Consider the following 13225-nt stretch of genomic DNA (forward strand, 5'->3'; position numbering starts at 1 on the left):
TAATTATGTTATTATTAAATTGTTTATATTAAGTTTAGTATAATAATATTTTTATGTTGATAATTTTTTCTCATATATTTTAATTTATAGAAAATGTTAAAATATTTTGTAAAAAGACCTAGAAGTTCAATTGAATCATCTAGTGTTCCCGATGAAGAGTCTACTCTTGCACCACAACCACCACCACCTCCTCATCCGCAAATTTTATTTGAAAATATTGAAAATCTGAGTAGTGAAGTAGAAATTGTTGCTGATCCTGGTTTACGAAAATTGATTGAAGAATATGATGTTGGTGTTAGAGATCGTATTCGAAAAGAATATGTTGCTATGGGCCCTTGTCAACCTCGAGGCCATAATTTTCCAAGAAAAAAAAAATAAGTAAAGACAATAGATGTTTCAGAGAGGTTTGGTTTAAAGACTGTGATTGGTTGGAGTATAGTGTTTCAAAGGATGAGTCTTTTGTTTCTGGTGTTATCTTTTTAGACCTAGTAATATAGGGTTTGGAGGAGATGATGTGGTTACGAGATTTAGTTTCATAAATTGGAAAAAAGCAATTGAAAAATTCAATGAGCGTGTAGGTGGGGTTGGTAGTACGCACAATGAGGCAATAATACAGTTTGAGGGTTTCAAGAATCAAAGGCAAAGTGTGGAGTATTCATTTTCATCGAGGAAACATGAGATTAAAGTTGCTTATCGCAAACGCTTGACTGCCATTTTAAAAGTAATTCAATTTTTGTTGTTACAAGGATTGCCTTTTCGAGGACATGATGAGTCTTCGACATCATCTAATAGAGGCAAGTTTTTAGAATTGCTCAAATGGTATAATTCAGAGTGTCCAGAAGTTGCGGCAGTTGTTGGAATGAATGCACCTAGAAATAATCAAATGATTGCCCCAAAAATTCAAAAGCAATTGGTGAATGCTTATGCAGTTGAGACCACAAATGTTATTCTAGCTGATCTTGGAGATAGGTGGTTCACTTTGCTACTTGATGAGGCTCGTGATTGTTCGGTGAAAGAGCAAATGACAGTTGTTATTAGATATGTGAACAAACATGGAGAATTGATTGAACGATTTATGGTTGTAGTTCATATTGCAACAACTACAATTGCTTGTTTGAATGAGGCAATAGACTCTTTATTTGTTAAGTATGGTTTGTCAGTGGCGAGATTGAAGGGTCAAGGATATAATAGTGTTTCAAATATGTCTAGAGAATTTAATGACTTAAAGTGACTGATAATGAAAGAAAATCCATATGCATTGTATGTTCATTGTTTTGTTCATCAACTCCAACTAGTGATTGTAGCTGTTGCTCAAACAAATCAATATGTTTGTGATTTCATGTGGATTGTTGGTTCGGTTGTGAACACATCTGTATCATCTTGCAAAAGGGTCGACAAACTTCGACAACTTAAACGTGACAGAAAAGTTAAACTTCTTGAAAGAGGAGAGATTAGTTATAGTAGAGGACTAAACCAAGAAATTAATCTAGCTACACCAGGAGATACACGATGGGGGTCTCATCATTCAACTTTATGTCGTATTGAACAAATGTGGCCATCTGTTATAAAGGTTCTTCAAAATTTGATTGATGATGGTGATCGTTCTTCTAAGGGTTTAAGTAGAACTTTGGTTGAAAGAATGAAGAGCTTTGAATTTGTGTTTATTCTATTATTGATGAAACGTATATTGGCAATCACAATTCATTTGTCACCCGTTCTACAAGAGAAAGATCAAAATATTGTGAATGCGATGCGTTTGATAAATAATGTGAAAGATCAATTGTAAAAGTTGAGAGATTCTGGATGAGATATTTTACTTGAGGATATGAAGAAGTTTTGTAAACACTCATTCCATTGAAATAATTAATATAACAAATAACATCAACAGTCGTAGTCGTTTAAAGAGAGATGGAAAAAATGTTAATTTTTTGTTGGTGCGGTTAGCACTAACGATCTAACCCAGGTTTTGATGAATGACAAAATACGTTAAGTTAGTTTTATTGTTAATCTAACACTCTGACCGAGTGTGCAGGAGAAGCCCAGACAGGTCGACGGGCTGACCGGATGTCTGGCACGAAGTCCAGCTAGGTCAACGGGTCGACTGGATAGCTGACACGAAGTCCAAACGGGTCGATGGGCTGACTGGACGTTTGGCACGAAGTCCAGCTAGGTCGATGAGCTGACCAGATAGCTGGCACGAAGTCCAGACGGGTCGAAGGGATGACTGGACATCTGGCAGGTAAGTAAAGGTAAGTCACTGGAGTTGAGTGATTGGGAGAACGCGTTCCCAGGAAGGGAACTTAGGCGGCGATCTGACTTAGAACTATTTCGGAACTCTAAGTTGAGATCATGACTAGATTCCGGTCTCGAAAAGACGGAATCTAAGTCATACTCTTTTTCTGTTAAACTATGAATTGTGCTAATAATCTGTTTTGTAGGGTATAATTGCCTCGGACTAACGTGTTTCTTGCAGGAAGGAGTCTGCTGGAAAACTTGGGTCCGGGCGCCCGGAGGCAAAGTTTTATCCCCTTCGCGTCAACGCCATATGGAGGCTCTTGGTTGGGTCAGCTACGTCACACCGGGGCGCTCTGAAGGTTCCAGGCGCCCCCGAACCTCCTATATAAGGAAGGTCAAGGCTGAAGCTCCAAAACAACTCAGAATTCGCTCTCATGTGCTCCTGCGACCCTACGAAGCTCTCCGACAACGCGCTTTCCTTTTCAGTTCTTACTTTTTGTCGGTATTTTTTTTAATAATTCTTGTACTCAATTCTTGTAATCATTTTCTGAATTATTAGTGAATTGCCCATCGAAAGCACCCTTGTGTGCGGGCCTTGGAGTAGGAGTCGTCAAAGGTTCCGAACCAAGTAAAAAGAACTTGTGTTAGCCTTGCAATTATTTTCCTTATTCTTTTCCGCTACTTAACTCGCTTCGAAATTTTTGTTATCGATATTCACCCCCCCTTTATCGATTCTTCACGATCCAACAAGTGGTATCAGAGCAGGTACCGATCTGAATTGGTGCAACCACAAATCAGACAAAGGGGTGATCTGTTTTAAATTCTTTTCTTTTCGGCTTTCAGTTTTTCGTACAATTCTAAACTGGTACTATTACCTTTTTGGAAATTTCTTTCCGTTGTAATTAAATCTAAATTGGCGCAACACCAATTTAGTTATTTTTTTCTTCCCGCACTATTAATCCAAGACCAAGTCTTGGAACCTCTCTTGTTTGTTCTCCTGTGTGCAGATTAAAATATCGCAGCTTGAGGGCTTCAGCACAGTGCGACCTCCCCTGCTCAACGGGGATGATTTCCCGTACTGGAAGAAGCGGATGGAGATGTATCTCAAGACGAATTTCGACCAGTGGCTTAGCGTCACAAAAGCCTACAAACCGCCAGTTGACAACTCCGGAAATCTGCTTGATCCAGAACAATGGACATCAGACATAAAGAAGAAAGCGTCAACGAAGAACAAGGCAATCAACACGCTATAATGCGGACTAACGAGGGAAGAGCTGAACCGGGTAGGACCACATCAGAACGCGAAAGAACTCTGGGACAAGCTAATCAAGTTGCACGAAGGAACTAGCGACGCAAAGGTAACGGAACGAGATTTGCTTTAAAATAAAATATTTAATATAAAAATGCAGGAAGGAAAAACGGTGAGTCAGCTTCACGTGAGGATCAAGGACATCCTCAATGGGTTTCACGCGATAGGCTATCAGATGAATAACAGAGACTTGATAAGGTACGCGTTAAACGCATTCCCACGCAATAGTTTGTGGGCGTCCATCGTGGATGCCTACAAAATTTCTAAAAACTTATCTAAACTAAAATTAGATGAACTTTTTTGTGAATTAGAACTACACGAACAAACTAATGCTGGATCCAAGAAAGGTATAGCTTTGCTTGCAGGTTCCTCCAAGGAAAAGAAGAACAAGCCTAAACCTGAAGAAGATTCTGACCAGAACTCCGAAGATGAAGAGCACCTGGTGAACCTGGTAAGGAAGATGTTCACCAGGAAGAAAAAGAGCTTCAGCAAGAAGGATCTTCAGAAGATCAACACTCCAACCGAATCGAGGAATGTGACGTGCTTCGGATGCAACAAAAAGGGGCACTACAAGAATGAGTGTCCGAGATCGAAGAATGACAAAACAAAACCGACCAAAAAGAAGGCCCTCAAAGCAACGTGAGACGACTCGTCTTCGGAAGAATCGGAGGACGAAGATCAGAAGAACTAGAGTTACCTCGCGCTGATGGCCCGCGAAGCAGAGTCGGAGGACGAATCGGAAGACGAGCTCGAACCCGAATCGAGCCACGAGTCTGTACTCATTTCTAAAGGTTCCGAAGAGGTATACTTTAATTTGAACAAAAAGAATTTTTTTAAAATTATTTCATGTTTAAATAATAAATTAATGAAAATTGAAAAAGAAAATAAATTGCTCCTTGAGGAAAATCAAAACCTCAAAGAATAAATCACAAATAACAAACCAACTCAAGATCTAACACTTGAGTAGGAGAATTCATCATTAAAATTAGAAATTAACAATTTAAAAGGTATGTTAGAAAAATTTACTACAAGATCAAAAAATTTAGACTTAATCTTAAATAATCAAAAAGCAAGTTACAACAAAACTGGACTTAGCTATAAGTCAATTTCAAATAAAACATTTAATTCATTAATAACCAAACACAAACCAACAAGAAAAGCTTGGGTTCCGAAAGACACGCAAGTAGGACTTAACCAATATTACATACCTAAACATAAAATATATTACGTAAAGTCAAATAAACCAAATCAAAAACCACAATACAAACCTAAACCAAAAAACTCAAAATCTAAATATTCTAAAACTCACCGAAACTTAGACAATCATCAAGTAAATTATAACTATAAAAGAAATAGGCATAAACCTAGAACGAAAAATTTAAAAGGCCAATAATTCAGGGGGAGGCTCCAGAATACCTGGCACCTCCAAAACTAACCTACCCGGAAGGGTAACCCAAACTAATCTATTCGGTAGGGTACTCAAGGACTAATTAGAAAGGGATTCAAGTTTAACTTGAAAATTGGTACTGGTGAAATTTTGGATGATAGTACGTTAGGGAAGCTTAGTCTATGCATGTCTAGGAAGATATGGCTTCGACCTGGTGCATTTGGCTAAGTGGAACTGTCCGAAGATACCCTTTATGGATCCTAACAAGTTAGATCAAGGTTTTGTACTAAGTCCAGTGGATAGAACTATTTGGAAAACCTCGAAGGCATGGTTGTTCTAATGATATCCAAGTGACTCACCATAGCCCAGAAGTTTATCTAGAGAATGTCTATCTGTTGAACCCAAAGCTAAACCTGAATCTAGCACAAGTTAAAACCAAACCCTAAAATTGAACATAACTCATCTCACAAAATTATAAGATTCTCTGATTGAAAACATAGATCGAGTGAGATGACTAACATTAAATTAAATTTAAATTTAAATTAAAATTAAAATTAAAATTAAATTAACATTAAAATTAAATTAAAATTAAAATTAAATTAACATTAAAATTAAAATTTAAATTAAATTAAATTATTTAAATTTAAATTTAAATTTAAATTAAATTAAATTAAAATCAATTAAATTAAAATTAAACTTAAAATTTTTTTACTTAAAAATTTATTTTAAAAATTAACTTAAATTTTTTCTAAAAAAATTATTTTAAAATTAACTTAAATTTCTACTTAAAAATTTATTTTAAAAATTAACTTAAAATATTTTTAACTTAAAAACTTATTTTAAAAAATTAACATAAATTTTTTTAAAAAATTTATTTTAAAAAATTAACTTAAAATTTTTTTAACTTAAAAACTTATTTTAAAAAATTAACTTAAATTTTTTAAAAAATTTATTTTAAAAAATTAACTTAAATTTTTTTAAAAAAAATTATTAACTTAAATTTTTATTGTAACTTCTGTGTGCGTGAAAATTAACTCACACTCACATAAAATGATTAATCTTAAAAATGATTTTAAAAGAATAAAATTAAACTAACTTTAACTCCTACCTATTATAGGAAACCAGGTGGATTTTAGACAGTGGTTGCTCCAAGCATATGACTGGAGATCACACCAATTTCACTCAACTTACCTACAAGAGTCTAGGAACAGTTGCCTTTGGAAACAATGGCAAACTCAAGGTAATTGGTATATGTAATATTGAATTAAAAATAGATTTCATTATTACAAATGTTTTACTTGTTGAAAATTTTAAATATAATCTTATAAGTATAAGTCAATTGTGTGACACTAGGTATAAGGTTAAATTCTTATCTACAGAATGCTTAATCAAACACTTAGATAATCCTACCATCAGTCTAAAAGAATTTAGAAAAGACAACATCTATGCAATCAACTTAACCACTTTTTCAGTTAAGTGTTATTTAACACAAAAAGAAGAAACTTGGTTATGACATAGAAGAATATCACACATAAATTTTAGAAACATAAACAAATTAAATGGATTAGTTAGAGGCTTACCAAAATTACCTAACTTAGACTCAACCATATGTAATGCTTGTCAATAAGGTAAACAGACAAAATCTACTCACAAACCAACTAATCAATCACAAATCAACTCAATATTAGAACTTCTACACCTAGACCTATTCGACTCCCATGGAGTCAAATCAATAAATGAAAGTCTATACTGTCTAGTCATAATAGATGACTACTCCAGATTCACATGGGTTAAATTCTTAAAAAATAAAGATGAAACTTTTGAAATATTTACAAACGTTTGTAAACAAGTTGAAAATGAAAAAGACATTAAAATTAAAAGAATTAGAAGTGACAACGGGGGAGAATTTAAAAATCATAACTTTAATAAATTTTACCTTGAAAATGGCTATCATCACGAATTTTCATGTCCTAAAACTCCCCAACAAAATGGAATTGTAGAAAGAAAAAATAGAACTCTACTTGAAGCATCTAGGACAATGCTAAATGAATACAACCTCCCTAAATATTTTTAGACAGAAGCTGTTAGTACAGCCTGCTACGTACAAAATAGAATAACACTAAATAAAACACATAATAAAACCTTTTTCGAGCTTTATTATAATAAACAACCCAATATAAAATATTTTAAAGTATTTGGATGTCCAACCTTCATCCTAAACACAAGAGAACACTTAGGAAAATTCACCTCTAAAGTATAAAATAGAATTTTTGTAGGCTACTCCTTAAACAGTAGATGTTACCGAGTCTATAATAAAGTTACCTTAAGAATTGAAGAAACTACTAATATAAAATTTGAAGAATCCAAATAAAACGTAGAACAAACCCAACTTCAACCAATTGAATTTGTTCAAGAAAATACCAATTCTGAAGGAACCAATCAATCTCTAAATCATGAAGAAGAAGAACCTCAAGAGAATCAACATCCTAGAACTATTAGAGTCAACTCAAATCATCCAACTAGCCAAATAATTGGTGATCCAGACCTAAGGGTTCAGATTAGGTCATCCTTTAGAAACCTAAGTCAAATCTCATTAATTTCAAAAATTGAACCTAAAACAGTGGCTGAATCATTACTTGACCCAGACTGGATAATTGCGATGCAAGAAGAACTAGCTCAATTTGAAAGAAATGAAGTTTGGGATTTAGTGCCACCACCCAAAGATAAAAAGATAATAGAAACAAAATGGGTATTTAGAAATAAATTAAGTGAAACTGGGGAAATCACAAGAAATAAAGCTAGACTAGTTGCTAAAGGGTGCAGTCAAGTAAAGGGACTTGACTACGATGAAACTTATGCCCCAGTGGCTAAACTAGAGTCCATTAGAATGCTACTTAGTTATGCAACCCACAAAGGATTTAGACTCTACCAAATGGACGTTAAGTCAGCCTTCCTAAATGGACTAATAAAAGAAGAAGTCTATGTAAAACAACCACCCGGGTTTGAAAATTTAGAACACCCTGATTATGTCTTTAAATTGAAAAAGGCTTTATATGGACTTAAGCAAGCTCTCAGGGCATGATATGAAAGACTTACTTCGTACCTAATTTCTAAAGGGTTCAACCAATGTCAAATTGATCCAACCTTATTTATTAAGTCAATACAAAAAGATATTTTCATAGCTCAAATCTATGTAGATGATATTATCTTTGGGTCAACAAATTCAGAATTTTTAAATGAATTCACAAGTCTAATGGAACAAGAATTTGAAATGAGTCTAGTAGGAAAGCTAACTTATTTTTTAGGTTTACAAATCAAACAAACAAATGAAGGAAACTATATTTATCAACAACAATACACTAAAGAATTACTTAAAAAATTCGGAATGGAAAATACTAAAGAAATAAAAACGCCTATGGCTGTGAACACAATCCTAGATAATAACCCAAATGGAAAACCGGTTGACTTAAAATATTATAGAAGTGTCATAGGCAGCCTACTATACTTAACTGCAAGTCGACCAGATATATTATTTGCAGTTAGTATGTGTGCTAGATACTAAACCTGTGCTAAAGAATCTTATTTGACTCAAGTCAAAAGAATCTTTAGATACCTTAAAGGAACAACAAATGTAGGAATTTGGTATCCTAGGATCAACAACTTTGAATTAATAGGATATTCTGACTCAGATTATGCCGGGTGCAAGTTAGACCGTAAAAGCACAAGTGGTGGATGTCAACTACTAGGTCCATCACTTGTCAGCTGGTTTAGTAGAAAGCAGCTCTGTGTTGTCTTATCTACAACTGAGTCAGAATATATAGCTATAGGAAAGTGTATTGCACAACTACTATGGATGATGCATACCCTAAAAGATTTTAACTTAAACCTTACAAATATAAAAGTTTCAATTGACAACATTAGCTCAATTAATTTAATAAAAAATTCTGTGCATCATTCAAGAACCAAACACATTGAAATTAGGCACCACTTTATCAGGGATCACGTTACTAAAGATGACATTGAACTCAAATACATTGAGTTCAAGTCAAATTTAACTGACATTTTCACCAAACCACTCCCTGAGAGTGAATTTAGCAATCTACGTAGAAAACTAGGAATGTGCCTAATAGATTAGGAATTTTAAAATTATCTTCAAAAAATGGTTATTTTCAAATTCTAAGGTAAAATACTTTTATGTTTTCAAAATTTCCTATTTTTAGAATTTCAAAATAGTTTTAGCCTTAAACTAGAAAAATTCCCTAGAAATCATGTACCCCTAGGGTTAGTATTTGAGCATCTCACCAACACCCTAGGATTCCCTTGTTTGTGATTGTCAAACATAAAAAGGGGTGAGATGCATAGGCAGCTTGCCTGAACTTAAGATGTTTATTATAGTGCATCGACATAAGTCTGGGCGTTAAATACCAAACAGATATTAATCAAATTAAGTCATTTAGTGTAGTCAAACACTAACTGATACTTAAACTTAACTTGACTAACCAAGTGAAAGTTGCTATCCTCTGAATAGTCAGTAAGTAACTAACTGGTTAGACAGATTTTGTATATCAGGTTCAGGGGGAGAAACTATTTTTTTTTAAAAAAAAGGTTTTCTTAAAAACATTTTTAAAACTAACTTTTACAAAAGTTAGCTCGTTTTTTTTAATCTTAAAAGTTAGTTTTAAATCGAAAATAGAGTTTACTTAATATTGAAAATTTGGTTTAAAAGTTAAAATTTTACAAAGTTAGTTTTTAAAAATCTTTTAAATTAGATTTTTCAAAACCTGAGTTTACTTAGTTGGATTTTTGAGTTTAAATTTACAAACTAAGTTTTCCTTCAAAATACCTTTCATTAAAACTAGAATCGTGTCAACCTACAAAATTATTTTGAAAATTGATCTCTATAAAACTCATGTTTTAAAGGTTTTGAAAATTTTGTTAACTTTTTAAATTTTATCCTTTAAAACATATAATATAAAAAGTTACTAAATTATCTTTTTAACTTAACCATTTTTTTTCAACTCTAGCTATTTTGAAAAGCTTGCTAAAAGTTATTCCCTCACAGCGATTTTTCTAATTTAACATTTTTTTTAGCTATTTTTGAAAAGACTAAGAGATACTTTTAGAGTAAAATATTTAATTAAACTCCCCTGAGTCAATCTGATTTGTGTTTGCATCCTTGTTGTAAAATTTTTGCATTTATGTTTATTTGATCTATGTTTACATTTGAAGAATGCCAAAGGGGGAGGGTTAGGTGGTTAAGTTAGCTAAAACAAATTGAAAATGAAAACTAACTTAAAAACCCATTAATGCTTGTTTTAACTTGCATTTTACACTAACTTAACCAAATTGTCATTCCATCAAAAAGGGGGAGATTGTTGGTGCGGTTAGCACTAACGGTCTAACTAGGTTTTGATGAATGACAAAATAGGTTAAGTTATTTTTGTTGTTAATCTAACACTCTGATCGAGTGTGCAGGAGAAGCCCAGACAGGTCGACAGGCTGATCGGATATCTGGCACGAAGTCCAGCTAGGTCAACGATCGACCGGATAGCTGGCACGAAGTCCAAACGGGTCGACGGGCTGACCGGACGTTTGGCACGAAATGCAGCTAGGTCGACGGGCTGACCGGATAGCTGGCGCTAGAGCTGTCAATTTGGGTTGGGTCTGTCGGGTTGGCCCCCCCGCTAAATAATTTAAGCGGGTTGGGTTGGAATTTTATCAACCCAAGTCCGTCGTGGGCCGACTCGTCTAGGCCCGCGACCCGCCTAAGCCCGCGACCCGCGCGGGTCGGCTCGCTCGGGCTTGGGTTGGCCCGTGGGTTGAAAAACACATGTAAGTTAAGTTTTAGGTCAATTTATTATCTTTCTTTGTTATAATTTTGAAATAAAAATAGTACTTTTCATCCAACATAAGTACTCGTTTGTGTTCATTTATATTTAAAATACATGTTTATGTATACATTTAATTATAGAAAACTTTTTCGAAGTAAAATGTTGAAGATATGAAATATTTTTTAATTTTTTTAAAATTTTTTGATGGGCCCGCGGGTTGGCCCACCAACCCGCAACCCGCCTTAGAATGGGTTGGGTTGGAAATTTCCCAACCCGCCAAGTTGGCGGATTGGCCCGCCCCGCCCCGCCAAATGGTTAGCCCGCCACGGGCCGACCCGCCCCGCCACGGGTTGACTCGTCTGACAGCTCTAGCTGGCGCGAAGTCCAGACGGGTCGAAGGGTTGACCGGATGTCTGGCAGGTAAGTAAAGGTAAGTCACTGGAGTTGAGTGACTGGGAGGACGTGTTCCCGGGAATGGAACTTAGGCGCCGATCCGACTTAGAACCATTTCAGAACTCTAAGTCGAGATCATGACTAGATTTCGGTCTCGAAAAGACGGAATCTAAGTCATACTCTTTTTATGTTAAACTATGAATTGTGCTAATAATCTGTTTTGTAGGGTATAATTGTCTCGGACTAACGTGTTTCTTGCAGGAAGGAGTCTGCTGGAAAACTTGGGTCCGAGCGCTTGGGAGGTACCCAGGCGCCTGGAGGTCCGAGGGCCCGGGAGGTACCTGGGCGCCCGGAGGCAAAGTTTTATCCCCTTCGCGTCAACACCACATGGAGGATCCTGGTTGGGTCAGCTACGTCACACCGGAGCGCCCTGAAGGTTCCAGGCGCCCCAGAACCTCCTATATAAGGAAGGTCAAGGCTGAAGCTCCAAAACAACTCAGAATTCGCTCTCCTGTGCTCCTGCGACGCTACGAAGCTCTCCGACAACACACTTTCCTTTCCAGTTTTTACTTTCTGTCGGTATTTTTTTTAATAATTCCTGTACTCAATTCTTGTAATCATTTTCCGAATTATTAGTGAATTGCCCATCGAAAGCACCCTTGTGTGCAGGCCTTGGAGTAGGAGTCGTCAAAGGCTCCGAACCAAGTAAAAAGAACTTGTGTTAGCCTTGCAATTATTTTCCTTATTCTTTTCTGCTGCTTAACTCGCTTCGAAATTTTTGTTATCGATATTCACCCCCCCCCCTCTATCGATTCTTCACGATCCAACATTTTTATCACTACTACCATGTTGAAATCTTTTGTGAGGTAATTTCATAATTCTTTTTTATTTAATTACTGTCAATTAAATTCTTTTAAATAGTAACATCTTTATTAACTTTTATTTTTGTTGTTTGTTTTTTAAATTGCAGGTCATTGATATTATTCTACATGAGATTGATAGTCGTTTCTCTGAAACAACTACATATTTGCTAATTTATATGTCATGTATTGATCCTAGGAACTCATTCTCTAGATTTGATGTATAGAAGTTAGTGTGTTTGGCTCATTTTTATGAGGATGATTTTTCTTGGAATGAGCGTATGTTAGTTGAACTAGAGCTTGAAACATATATTGATGACGTAAGATCAGATGAACGGTTTGAAGGCATTTCAGATTTGGGAGCTCTTGTAAAGAAAATGATTGAAACAATGAAGAACTGTGTGTTTCCTTTGGTTTATCGGATGATTGAGCTAGTCTTACTTCTTCCAGTTGCTACTGCAACCGTTGAAAGGGTGTTTTCGACAATGAATATTGTCAAAATAGATTTGCGAAACAAGATTGGAGATGAATGGATGAATGACAGTTTGGTAGTCTATATCGAAAAAGATGTTTTTAATACTGTTGATAATGAGCTAATTTTACAACATTTTCAGAACATGGAGTCTCGAAGAATACAATTGTCACGTATTCCTTAGTAGACTACTTTAATATTATTATACGAGTTTTTCATAATATTATACCTTTTTTCCTATATGTCAAGTTATTTAAAAAATATTTTTTTAATTATATAGAATTTATTAACTGTTCAAAAAAAAATTCACCGCGCTCGGATCACGATCACCCCTCCATGCTAGAATTTTTGGATCCGCCACTGATCATTGATCAAGACAACCATCTCCGACTCTCTCTCTCTCTCTCCCTCTCTCTCTTTTGAGAGAAAAAAATCTTATACTTTTTAATGATCTAGATGATTAATTATAAATTAATCTATGATTTATCTCTCCTTAATATAAGTTAGGAATAAATTATTAGAAACATTTAAGATGAGTATAATTATCTTTTACTAGAATTCATAATTAATCCAAAGTATAAATAGTGATGAATAGAATAGTTTATTTTGTTGGTGCAATATCTCCTAGGTTTTGGTTGATCAGGTTAACTAAACTTGAGTTGACTCAAGGTTGAGTCTTGATGTTTGAGTTTCGATGTTTGACAATATATGGAGATTGCAGATGCAATTGTCCGATTG

General features: G+C 34.9%; 1 protein-coding gene across 1 annotated transcript; it reads left to right on the plus strand.

Annotated features, from left to right (window-relative positions):
• Nucleotides 1–391: 391 nt before the first annotated feature.
• Nucleotides 392–1231, plus strand: LOC122022911 (zinc finger MYM-type protein 1-like). Its single transcript, XM_042581018.1, has 2 exons — nt 392–404; nt 498–1231. Exons 1-2 carry the CDS (start codon nt 392–394, stop codon nt 1229–1231), a joined length of 747 nt encoding a protein of 248 aa, XP_042436952.1.
• Nucleotides 1232–13225: the final 11994 nt, after the last annotated feature.

This window comes from Zingiber officinale, chromosome 9B, assembly GCF_018446385.1.
Source record: "Zingiber officinale cultivar Zhangliang chromosome 9B, Zo_v1.1, whole genome shotgun sequence".
Classification (NCBI taxonomy): domain Eukaryota; kingdom Viridiplantae; phylum Streptophyta; class Magnoliopsida; order Zingiberales; family Zingiberaceae; genus Zingiber; species Zingiber officinale.